Source organism: Abramis brama (genome assembly GCF_963993115.1).
Source record: "Abramis brama genome assembly, chromosome: 12".
Classification (NCBI taxonomy): domain Eukaryota; kingdom Metazoa; phylum Chordata; class Actinopteri; order Cypriniformes; family Leuciscidae; genus Abramis; species Abramis brama.
Genome location: NC_139974.1, coordinates 33850339 through 33864044, shown reverse-complemented (window position 1 = coordinate 33864044; position 13706 = coordinate 33850339). Strand labels below are relative to the sequence as shown.

General features: G+C 39.1%; 1 protein-coding gene across 1 annotated transcript in view; it reads left to right on the top strand.

Moving 5' to 3' along the window:
* Nucleotides 1-13706, top strand: part of csmd2 (CUB and Sushi multiple domains 2) — a 313713-nt gene that overhangs the window by 162460 nt on the left and 137547 nt on the right. Inside the window, exons 7-9 of the mRNA XM_084130492.1 lie at nucleotides 4531-4608; nucleotides 9282-9369; nucleotides 12211-12335. Coding sequence (XP_083986618.1) covers nucleotides 4531-4608; nucleotides 9282-9369; nucleotides 12211-12335 — 291 coding nt within the window. The remainder of the gene's footprint in view (nucleotides 1-4530; nucleotides 4609-9281; nucleotides 9370-12210; nucleotides 12336-13706) is intronic.

Sequence of the window (13706 nt, the reverse complement as noted above, 5' to 3'; positions counted from 1 at the left end):
CTAAAATGGGACGCAATCCCCCGTCCTTTTTCGGAACAATGAAGTACCGGCTGTAAAACCCGGTTTCCCTGTCGGAGAGAGGTACATATTCTATGGCCCCTTTCTCTAACAGAGTGTTCACTTCCTGTTCCATGACCAGAACCTGCTCGGGGCCCACCACTGTGGGCAGGACCCCCATAAACCGAGGTGGGCGTTTTTTGAATTGTATCTGATACCCTTTTTCCACGGTCTGCAGGACCCAACGAGAAACATTTGACAGTAGCTTCCACGCTGTCAAAGATTCTACTAGAGGTACCAGCCTCTCGAGACTGGTTTCTGGATTTTGTTGTTGTTGAGCAGTCAATTCGTCGCCCTGTAACGGCGCACCGGCAGGGAACGATCGAACAGACTGCTCTAACACCCTCCTCGGAGGGGGCGGGCATCCCGAGGCCACTACGTTTCCGGGTGGTCCTTGAGATATGTGCTCGCCGGAGACCGCTGGGCCCTGTAACACCGGAGGCGGCAGGGTTAGCAGAACGGTCCCCTGAGGGTACCGAAGAGAGACGGGCACCGTAAAAAGAGGTGTTAACCGCTCTGCTTCGGGGGGGACTACCCTCATTAGTCCTGAGCCCTCGGACGTCAGGATTTCTTCCCAGCAGCCTTCTTGGCGGTAATAACGGTCCGCAGATCCGCTTTACCCCTCGAGGACTGCTGGGTTTGAGCGCGCCCTCCGTGTCCCCGAGATTTTTGTGGGGGAGCACGGGAGGACACGCTCTGTTTCTGAGTGGCACGGTGCTCAGCGCTCTTTCTAGAGGAGTGAGGCTGCTCCCGCTCAGCAGCCTCATAGAAAGAACGGCGGGGGAGAAGTTTCTGGAGAGCAGCAGCTTGCTTAGCGGCTTCTTGTGATTTTGCTACCGCAACACTAACTGCATCACCAAACAGACCAACAGAGGAGACCGGAGCATCTAAGAGAACATGCTTTTCTTTATCCTTGATATCACTTAGATTGAGCCACAGATGCCTCTCAGTGGCCACCAGGGCTGCCATAGACCGCCCGATAGATTTAGCGGTCTCCTTGGTGGCCCTGAGAGACAAATCTGTGGCTCTGCGAAGTTCGGCCACAGTGTCAGGACCAATTCCCCCGCCCTCCTCCAAATCCCCCAATAATTCAGCCTGATAGGCTTGTAAAATGGACATCGTATGCAGACACGCTGCAGCTTGACCAGCGGCTGCATATGACTTATGAACCAGGGAAGATGTTACTTTAACTGGCTTAGAGGGAAGTGTAGGAGCTTTCAGAGAAGATTTCGTTGCTGGAGAGAGATAGCCCGCAAGCATCTCTTCCACCTTCGGCATCTCCCCATAACCATACTCTTTATATTTAGATATTGAGGAGTAGTGAGATGTTTGTGGTGTATAAACTCTGTGAGACACTGGTTTCGCCCACGATCTCGACACCTCGGTGTGGAGATCGGGGAAAAACGGCAGGCTCCTGCGCTGGGGCTGCGCACGAGATGGCAGGAAGCGTTCGTCGAGCTTACTTTTCGAACGAACGTCCTGCCTATCTTCTGGCCACTCAATAGACAGTCTGTCAACAGCTCTAGTAATGACATCGAGCAGTTCCTCAAACGCATGAGACTGAGGTGGCGAATCCTCAGACTCAGCTTCAATACTCACAACATCCAACTCCTCAGAGCTGGATAGTTGCAGTACTGGTACCTCTATCGGGGGGGAAGAAACCGCAGCGCGTGCTTCCACACCCTGATGAGAGGCACTGGATCTGTCAGAAGGAGGCTGAGATAAGGCAGAGCCCGTCTCAACATCCACTGACAGATCCATTTGCGAACCCCAGGTCTGAGATCGCCGCCGAGCCTCAGCCGCGGCGGGACCCGAGCCCTGGGGAACGTGGTCGGGATTGAACCGAGCCAAGCGGGATCGGAGCGTACGCAATGGAAGCGCACAGCAATGCACACAGTCACCACCCTCGAGTGCTGACTGGGCATGCTCCTCTCCCAAACAAACAACACAAAGAGTGTGAGTATCACCTCCCGTTATATAACGCGGGCAAGGATGAACACACACTCTAAACTGCTGCTTGCTCGCCATACTGAATATATATATATATAGACAGACAACACCAAATAACAAGGACAGATTTCAACACAGAGCGCGACTGAAGACTCAGAAAGCTTTCGTTTTCTGTTTCAGGCCGGCTTTTATAGCTTCCTGGTACGTGACGTCACCCGCCTCTGACGTTCCGCCACACCATTGGACTGATTTTACATGTGCTTCAAGACGTCATCACGCAAAGCGTTCCCCATAGCGTCATTCTCGACGCAACGCGAGTTCCCTTGAAAGGGAACTGAATATATGCACTTTTCATTTAGTTTAATGAGACTTGAAGTGAAAATAAGAAGTTTTCTAATCTGATTGAAAGACATCTGTAATGCTCACCAAGGCTGCATTTATTTGCTCAAAAAGAAAATTAAAAAATGTAATTTATTCCTGTAATGGTAAAGCAGAATTACTCCAGTCTTCAGTGTCAAATGATCCTTCATAAATCAATCTTATATGCTGATTTGCTGCTCAAGAAACATTTCTTATTATTATCAATGTTGAAAACATTTATTTTCCAGGATTCTTTAATGAATGTTCAAAAGAACAGCATTTATTTGAAATACATATATTTTGATATATTATAAATTTAATGCATCCTTGCTGATAAAAAGTATTAATTTCTTCTTTTTTTTTAAATGGTACAAACGCTAGTGTACTTTATCTAAGAACAAAAATAATTTACATTAGAGCATGAGTGTTAATTATATTTTACCATCCATTTCATCCATAACAATCCATTTCAAAGAACCCCCCCCCCCCCCCCCCCCAACCCGGTGCAGAAAACATAAAAGGTGTAGAGATTCACCTTAGATTAACTGCAACTGTTTGCTATCTGTAGTCGTCATGTGCCCTGCTGAGTTTTCCCCTGTCTGCGGTTAGAATTAAATTAGTCATTTCAAAAATTTCAAAGTCAAATTATTTGAATCATCTTGGTTAAGTGTTATTAAGCCAGTTAAAGGTCATGAATACCCCCAACACCTAACACATAGACACACGCACACAGATACACACACACATCAGCTGTGCTACTGGCGCACTCTCATCACACTCTCAAGTTCAAAGGTCACCACTCAAAGGAGATGAGCAGAGGAACGGGATTAGTCAGCTCAGCTACGGGAACCAAAGACGGAATCTGCAGGAATTTCACCTCCTCCATAAGCAGATCAGAGTGATGGGATGGGATTACAGGACTGGAGTTTGATAAATAAATACTTTTAGAGTATCAGGAAGAGAGAAAGAGAGCTAAGCTCTTAATTAGATTTTCCACTGACCTTTCTCCTTTTATTTTGCCTCCCTTCCTCTCTCCAACCTTTAGTGAAATGCTCTGCAATGAGTAACATCCAATAAGACACTCTGTACATTACAAGCTACTTAGCTTCATCACAATCATTTTCAAACTCTGTCAAAGATTAGGTGTGGAGAGACAGGTTAACATGATTAGAGAGAGAGAGAGAGAGAGAAAGAGAGAGAGAGAGAGAGAGAGAGAGAGAGAGAGAGAGAGAGAGAGAGAGAGAGAGAGAGAGAGAGAGAGAGAGAGAGAGAGAGAAATAAAACATTTGATCTTATCTTTTAACGACATCTTTGTGTCCATCTATTTCATTTCTTACAATTTCTATCATTTATGCATTTTGTGAGATTTTTTTTGCAGGTTGCATTACTTTGATTTAAAAATGTAAGGCAGTTTTACATTTTTGTGAGTTTATCTGTTTTACGTTGTATAGCACAATGTGTATATTCTGCAGGATTCTGCTATTATGCCGGATGCATCAGCTGTCCGTAAATTATAACTTAGCCTAGTTTTGACATAAAGTGGCACTAATGCCGCATTCACATTACATAGTTCAAGTGACCCAATTCCAATTTTTTCCTCCCATGTGGCACAGACCAAATATGATCCGAGAACGTGTAAGCAGGAAAAACTATTCATTTTTGCCATTCTGTTGGGAAAAAAAAAAGAAAAATGAAATGAGACACTTCACCTTTAGGGTAGTTGCAAATGTAATTGAATCAATATGCTCTACTTTGATAGATTCTTTTACTATTCGGTTTTGCTAAAACAGCTGATTGCTGATAGCTGATGAACTTCTCCATTACAAAATGCTTACCCAAATGCTGATTTTCTATCAAGAGCATTTAAGTGCTGAATCTTTAAAACAATGTAACAGAAAACAATGACTGCATGTGGCTGTGCGTATGAATGCATGCTGGCATTATTTTGTCTCTTTTTCAACAAACATGCTGAGCTTTGTTCACACACAATAGGCTTTTTTGCACAAGTATGACAGTTTCTTTGAAAGACTGTAATTGTAATTACAATGCGGTTCATGATTTGTAATGCCTAGCAAGCATCTGGCCTATGATTAAAGGTTTTTTCCTCTTTTCCTTATCCTTCTTGCTCTCAAATAAAAATGTTATAATGCTTTTGACTTTCAGTGAAGAAGATGACAGAGCTGAAGTCCAGAGGGGTGAAGATGCTGCCAAGTAAAGACAACCACAGCAAGATATCAGTTTGTAAGTCAACCTCTTCATGTACAAGAAGGACGTTTTCCTAAATCAATTTTGTGTTTACATTCATGCACTTGGCTGATGCTTTTATCCAAAGCGACTTGCGTTTTGAACCTATGACCTTGGCATTGCAAATCTTGGCAAATCTCAACTTATGAATAATTGTATTCAAGTGTAACTATGTAGAACATTAATCTTAAAGTATATACTGTACATATTAAATTGACCAAAAGTGACAGTAAAGGCATTTATAATGATACAAATGATTTCTATTTGAAATAAATGCTCCAATTCACCAAATAAACATGTTAGAATAATTTTGTCACGCATCATGTGATACTAAAGACTAGAACTGAAAATTCAGTTTTGCTATCACAGGAATAAATGGCTCAATTTCAAACTGTAATAATATTTCAGAATAGTATTATTTGTATATTGTATTTGTGATAAAAATGCAGCCTTGTTGAGCATGAGAGACTTTCATAAATATATAATTATATATTTCATAAGAATGTTGATTCAGAAATGTGTCCTATCGTTCATGTATGTTGTTTATATGAAGCATGAATGAACGTGAAACTTCTGAAACCTTACAATATATAATCATTTAAAGCCAAAGCTTTCTTAATATTTTTATTTTTTTGTGTGTCAGTGTGCATGTGCTGATTCCGTTATCCATGGATTGATGAAAGCAGTACCACACTTGCAGCGTATCCTCGCGCTCGGCACTAGCACACAACCTTGAACATTAACGTTATCTTTATTCTACGCTATGTCAATTGGAAACAAATGGAGATATTTTTCTCCCTTAGGCCAGAGGGGAGGGAAAATAAGTCACCGTTTCCGTTGTTGGCAAACAAAGAAAGAAAAAGCTTATTGTGGGCTGGGGTAATTGCTATGTGTGCTGAGAGTCTTCTTCAGTCTGCTTTCTTCTGTTATGCCATCTTTATTTACATTTCTATTACCTCTGCATCATTGTGAGAAAATGTCAGCCTGCTCACGTGAGCATGTGCCCATTGAGGGTGTCATCTGGGATCTCAATACCGTCACCGTGGCCGGCAGTGTCTCAACGGCAGCGCTGACAAGCTTGGCCTTTTGTCCCACATCAATATGCATGAGGGCCGGCACCCAGGCGCACCTCGGCCAATCAACATGTGTCACTTCAGGTTTTCCCTCCACTATCTTCTCCAGCCTCCTAGCCACCTATTGCAGAAGCCGAGGCTACTGCCAACCTCTTTGACCCTGCGTGTCATTTCCACTTCCTGCAGGGCTGGATGACTTCAGCTTGTGTGATGCCAAGGAAAATTTTGTACTCACATAATGATGTCTGAAAATGTCTTGGCATTCTTGGGAGGACTGATTTATTATTTTATTTATTCAATAAACCTCCTGGGCAGGCTTTGTAGACAGTAGAATACATTTACAGATGGCCTTGCTCTCTTTACAAGGTAAATTCACGCTGATGTTCAGACCAACTGCATAATTGCAAGTGTGATACCGCTTTTATGCAACAGTTTAGTAAACCAGATATTAATGTTGAGCACCTTACATTTTAAACAAAATTTGGCCAGTTCTTTCTGTTCTTTTTTCTAAAATAATTTTAGAAATGAAGCTAGCGGTTATGTTAAGAGGCGTGACATTTCCGAAACAAGCTAGAAGCAGTTGACCAATCACAACACACTGATCCAGCCGACCAATCAGTGCACATTGCGCTTTTCAGAAGGAGGGGCTTCATAGAGACCGTAACTAAACAGAGTGTCGCTGACAGACTGGGAAGAGAGGGGCTGCAATAATGTAAAATATGTTACAATATTTGTTTTTTTACATTCAAGCATGAAAACCTATTCTAGTAGATCCTAAAAACAAAAACAAGACTTTGTAAAAGGGCCTAATAGGCAGAGATGGGGGACTCGAGTCATATGACTTGACTCGAGTCAGACTTAAGTCGCAAATTTTAGGACTTGAGACTTGCTTGACAAATATTAATAAAAGACTTGACTTGACTTTGACTTGATATTCATGACTTGAGACTTGACTCGGACTTGAGGTAAATGACTCGAAATAACTTGCCTTTTAAAAAATAAATATCTGTATTTGAACGCACCGCAACAACCACGTGACGCAGCAGGAACGCGTGCTGTGTGAACAAAAGCCGTAATAATGCAGTGTCGTAGTGATGACGCTGAAGCGCGGGATCGTTCGCCTGCTGTGAAACGGTACGTAATGCGCAAGTTTATGATCGAATCAGAGAAAAAAAAATGCACAAGCGTGGTCGCAGCTCATAAGCAAACTTAAGACGCTGCTAAGACATTACATGTCTTTACGGGTTGTGTGTGAACAATCTCTGATTCCGGGAAATCACTGGCACTGCTAGACTGGCAGTGTGAATGAACCTAAATCAAACGAACCCGGGTCAAATCTTGGGTCACTTTATCCGTGTATTTTTTTCGGAATCTCTGTGTGAAAGGGGTTTTGGTCACACACCCTGACAAAGGCTCATTAGCCACAACGCATAGTTGTGCAAGTACTTGTCACCTGATTTTAAAATATTAAAGCCATGATAAAATAAAGGCTTTCTATATATTTTTAATAATATTCGAGTGGATTAATGATTTTTTTTATGATCTGAATAATCCCTTACATACAAAAGCACAGAGAAAAAATATTTTCTTGAAAATGAAAATGAAAATCGGGTTAAAATATGTTAAAATATGCCATATTCCAGTTTTTCTTACCTGCATGCATCCCTTTGTACTGTCTAGTTATATGCTACCAATATAGTCTGCTATCCCAGGGTTGACTTGAATGTTAAAAGAAATATAAAAAAAAATGTAACTGTAATTTAATAATAATTAATAATGCATTATACAGTCTACCGTTCTCTGGGATTTGTTTTCATGATAATCGAATGTAAAGAGTTTTATCTCTAAAAACTGTTTAGCTTATAACGCTAGTATATAGGGCATATAAGTAAAAAGAAATCGCTAGTTAATACCACTAAAAGATTGTGAAAAGACACCTACACACAAAGAAAAAAAACATACAGACTTTCAAACCGAACCATGCATACACAAATAAACAAAACAAAAATTCAAACTTGCAAGCACAACCATGCACACATGCAAACAAACAATACACTCTTCACTCATACACACGCACACACATTCACTCACAAATATTAATGAATCAATCACACTCAATCAAATCACCTCTCTCTCTCTCTCTCTCACACACACACACACACACACACACACACACACACAGTCAAACACAACCATAGACATGCAAACAATACACTTTTCACACATACACATGCACACACATTCATTCACAAATATTAATAAATCACTCACTCGCACAGATTAATAATGTACAATAGTCAATCCACCTGATTGACAGGTGTAAGTTTTGTGTCAATTCAATTATTATTGTTTTTTTCTTGTTATTCTTTTTTTTTAAAAGGATAGATCTAACTTGTTGGGATGTGTTCATGTTCCATAAAGGGGATGCCAGTTTGAAGAATGCCATTTGGTGGCATAGGAACCATTATACTTGAATTGTGAATTGTTTAATACCTTTTAATGGTCTTCTGCAATGTTTGAGGCATATTTATTTTTCATGCTTTAATGTTAGCCTAATTTCAGTTACATTTACATTTTAGGCTATGTAGTTTGATTTATTTATTTTTTTTTATTATTATTTTTATTGTAGTAACCACTCAGCTGTAGCCTATGTGGAAATGCATATTTAAAAAAAATGTTGCAAATAAAACCATAGTCCACAGCTTATGTAGTTTTAACTTATTTTAATATATAAATTCAGTGAAATCATCAAACGTTTGTATGACTTGCCAGTGACTTGTGACCCAAGCTACGACTTGACTTGACTTGCTTGACATAAAGCAGTGACTTGACTTGACTTGACTTGACTTGCTTTTCACAAAATTGACTCGGACTTGCTTGAGACTTGAAGGTTAAGACTTGAGACTTGCTTGTGACTTGCACATGTGTGACTTACTCCCACCTCTGCTAATAGGTCCTCTTTTAGAATACATAGAAAATCATTAGTATAAAAATAAAAATGTCTTTTAAAATGTTTAAAACAATGGCACAGCTATAAAATACTAAACATATTTTATGTAAATGTAGTGATATTTTAAGATTAGTTAAATAATGATAAATCAACTAACATTCAAATATCTTAAAATCTGAATTACACTTAATAATTATATGAGTTATGCATAGGCCTATATTTTAAATTGAAAGGGATGTTATAAAACCAATAAACTATGAATGCAGATTGAATAATTCTACTGAGTTTGCCTCAATTGGGTTATGATAAATAATATAAATGTTTGAAATATGCATCTAATTCATAGAATAACTCCATGACTGAATTATAATAAAATAAAATATTAAAAATACCAGCAACATGTAACTGGGGGCAGAGTTTAACTTGAACATTTCACTATAAAATTCAATCAGTACTTCACTGTACCAAAAAAAAAAAAAAAGAAACTCACAAATGATGAGTCAAAATTAATAAAAGAAGCATAATCTTTCTATGCATGCGATATTTGATGACATACATGGTCATAAAGAAAATAAAAGGTGGCGGAGGGGGACATTTTAGTCCTTCCCTACTATTTAACCAACTTTTTTCCACCTTGTCTTTTGCAGTATCTCAGATGGGGGTGGCTCAAGGACACAACATGTGTCCAGATCCAGGAATCCCAGAGAGGGGCAAAAGAAAAGGCTCTGATTTCAGGTGAGAAATGAGTTTATGGATTACTTATTAAAATAGTCCACTGAGAGGACAGAGGAGAGAGGAGAGAGGTGTGCAGTTAATTTAGTGTTTGTAATGCCAGGATGATGAATAGCAAGAGATGCAGGAGGTGGGCGCCTGTTTAATTTCTCATTGGCCTTTTAATTCTCAGAGCTCAGGGAGGATATTTGATCAGCATAAACATGGGTTGTGGGTTCCCAAAGGTCACAGCAAGAGGGGAAGAGAGGGAGAGAGAGAGAGAAGAAAGAGAGAGATTGAGATGTAAAGAAAAAGAGGAATGTTTAATTAATGCATTAAAACATTAATATGGCTATGTTGTATTTATATAACATGTAATATCTATCTATCTATCTATCTATATTATCTATATTATCTATGATAATAATTTATTCACTGTCATGCTATTTCAAACCTGTATGACTGACTTTCTTCTGTGGAGCTTAAAGAAGATATGTTGGTAACCAAACAGCTTTGATTCCCATGCACTTCCATTTTATGGACAAAAAATACAATGGAAGTCAATGGGAACTGAAACGGTTTGCTTACCAACATTTTTCAAAATATCTTCTTTTATGTTCCACATAAGAAAGAAAGACATGCAGGTTTGGGAATGGCATGAGGGTAAATAGATGACATAATTTTCATTTTTGAATTGACTATCCCTTTTAACTGATCGATATTGAGGTCAGAGGAAAAAAATATATACATTAATTAAAACAATATTTCCAAGACAACATTTTAGAGATAAAGAAAAGCACCTGGAATATGTGAGGTGTTGGGAAATGGAAAAATGGCAACATTTGTCTTAACCAAAGTAGTACAATTATTTCAACTTTATTGACTTTTCTGATGGCAGAAAACAAGCTATATGATGTCCACCTTGAAACATTGTGAGTTTGTTTCATTTAATATATTAAGACATAAATGAAGGGGACTTGAAAACCGTAGGAATGACCTGAAAGAGTAACGAAGTGAAATGTGAACCATCGTTTATGATCGAAAAAGAGAACAGAGAGGCAATGAGATTGAAAATGAGACAGAGGTCCGGACCTATTTAATTGAGTAGGGACAGAGCTATAGTCGTGTCATTTCCAGGCACTGTGCTGCTACAGAGAGGCCTGCGGTGCAAGTTAGGCTGTCAGCGTCCCCCCGCAGGGTGAATGGCAGCGCCCTAGAGGATTCTAACACAGACAAATGGGGACAATCCGTTTTACACTCACTAGCTCTCAGGGCAATCGCAGCGGGGAAGTGAAAGACAATCGAAACTTTTTTACTGGAATGTTCTTAGCTCCGGCTACCTGAGAACCCGTTCATCAGCGGCTAGGTAATGGAAGTGGCACAGCGATGCATCTGGATGCGCACATCACAGTTTCCTAAAGGCTGTCCATTACCAAGATCAGACAGGACCACTGCTGCCGGGTGGAGAGAGGGGGTATTTATGCTGACATGCTATTTGATTTAGCCATGAACAGAGAACAGCTCACATGTGAGAGGTTGGGAGCTGCTGGGAAGGGCTCGAGTCATCTGACATCAGCACTTTGCACAGTTGGAAAAGAATCCAGGGAAACGATCAATGATATTGTTCTCCTCCCTTTCTTTGTCAAAGGTTAAGTTGTAGACTTACAAGGCTTATTAGACTTATTAGGGTCATATATGTAATAGGATTGCCTCCTAATAGTAGAGTAAATGTTATTCAACGAGAAGAGGATTAGTCGACCAAATTTTAATTAGTCGGTTAGTCGAAGAAAAAAAAAAACCTCCACAGGAATTGGCGAAGTCATGCAGTCTGACGGACAGATCCTTAACACAGCTGGTCTATTATGTCGGGCAGGAAATCCAAACGTTCGCTTTTCATTAATAGACATCAAACATGGCTTATCATTTAAAACATGTAGTAGTAGCTTAACGTTATCCACTTTGCATGGCTGCTAGCTTTAACAATAATTTGAACCTAGATAAATGTGTGCTAATATTAGGCACATATCCAAGTGTTCTTGATATGAGACTCAGCATCGTCAACTTCAGCTTTACCGCCAACATTGACTAGTTTATTAAAAAATTATTAAAATGTTCAGACAGTCTCCTTTCTGTTTTTTTCCATCATGTTCATCATCATTACTTTTGCTAGTGTCACTGTGACAAGTTTCATGCGTGTGCTTTAGCGCTATATTTGAAAAGCTCATTATTATGGTATAGCATTTCTCTGTAATGTAGAACAATTGTTGCAATGTTAGATATAATATTCGTTCTCAGCCCTGAAACTCAAACCATTTTTGATGCCCCCCAGCATATATTTAAGTAATTAAATTATTATCATAAACATATGATACGTATAATGTATAATTGCTTAAATGAACGACTACTAGTCGACTAGAAAAACCTTACTAGTCGACTAGTTGGGGACTAGTCGACTAGTTTGCACCATCATTTGCACCATTCTGCAGCCAAAAAAATTGTACAATGACTGATAAACTGCATAATTGATCTTTATCCCTGGCCACCAATCTCCTGTGCTAGTTTTATGTCTTTCGTAGGACTCTGCAGTCACTTTCTTTCTCACAAAATACAATAATTTCAACTCATTTCAATATTTCTTGTCCATTTATTTATTTATTTATTTGCTTAGTAGCTGTGTAATAAGTAGGATAATGTGTGGCGGCCAGTCATTATCACAAAATAAACATCCACATCAGGGGCCTGATTACCCTGTTGGGATTTATTTTGCCATAATGGCCATCTGACTGTACAGAATGTCCATAATGTATAATTTATACATGTATGGGTTGTTATTCTTGCAAAATAATAATCAGTTTCTTCTTGCAGGCGGGGTGCTACTGTGCACTTTTCTTGTGATGAAGGATACGAGCTTCAGGGGTCTAAAAGCATCACCTGCCTGCGAGTGACGGACAGTTACGTTGGATGGAGTGATGACCGGCCTATCTGTAGAGGTATGTCGCTTTTTGAAAGCATCTGCTATCCCCCAAATTTATTTTGTATAAAAACTGCATGCATGATTGTATGGTAACATGCATTTTATTACTTACAGTTAGCATTGTTTATTTCCTAATGTCCACTACCATATCAGAACAAACTAGAATCTCTGTAATAAAAGAACAAATGTAAATTGATCTTATCCATGTGCTCTAATAATGTCTCATGTCATACTAACACCAAACATATTTATCACAGCAGATTTAAGGCCATTTGTTTAATAAATAGTAAAATTCTTTGAAATCTCAGTGTATCTCTGCAGAGTTAAAGAGCCTTGATTAATGACCTGACAATGAAAGAGGACAATGAGGGAAAAAAGCGAGAGATGAGAGAGAGGAAATGGAGAGGATGACAACAGATCTCTAAAGCAGATTTCCTAAGGAGGAAGAGATGGTATCGCTCAGCCAGTAATCAGCTTATTTAGCCTCACCAGGCTCCGATTAATTACTTTATTGAGCCTTACTTAATTTCTGACTTTGATTGGCTAGGACAGCCCCCAGGACTTGATTCCTGCTGCAGCTGTCACATCCCCAGAGAGATGCTGTCCACCATGCTGCCACCTTTGCCTTAGCCCGTAAATTGAAGTGCGAGTCTGCCATTTAGTTCCCTGGTACCAACCCCATGCATCTTAACTACATGCAGTTAAAGCCTGTCAGTGGTATGGTACCTTAAGAAAATATAGTTCTTGAAATACACCTCTGGTGCAACTCAGACACATCATCAGTGATGCATCCTGGGTTCATTTGGTGTTTCGGGTCTCACAACATCATACACCCTCGCCCAGGCGAGAAAATATACAATGGGGTCCGAAACTTATTCCAAAATATATATTTTATTATAATTGAATTTAAAAAATATTATTATATTATTGATATACTATATAAACACACTTACAGCAATAACTGTTCAAACGTTTGGGGTCAGTAATTTATTTTTATTAATTAATTTTTTAAAGAAAGGAATGCTTTTATTCACCAAGGATGCATTCAATTGATAAAATGTGACAGTAAAGACTTATATGCAGTAAAGCACCATGTCATCATATTAGAATAATTTATGAAGGAACATGTGATACCGAAGACTGGGGTAATGATACTGAAAATTCAGCTTTGCCATCACAGGAATAAATAATTAAAATAAAAAATAAAATAAAACAAAACATTGTAGTAATTAATAATAATAATAATAATAATAATAATTCATTACATTTATATAGCGCTTTTCTCGGCACTCAAAGCACTTTACATGGAAGGGGGAATCTCCTCAACCACCACCATAATTGAAAGTATTTGATAAAAAAACAAAAAAAAACTTACATTCTTAAAATA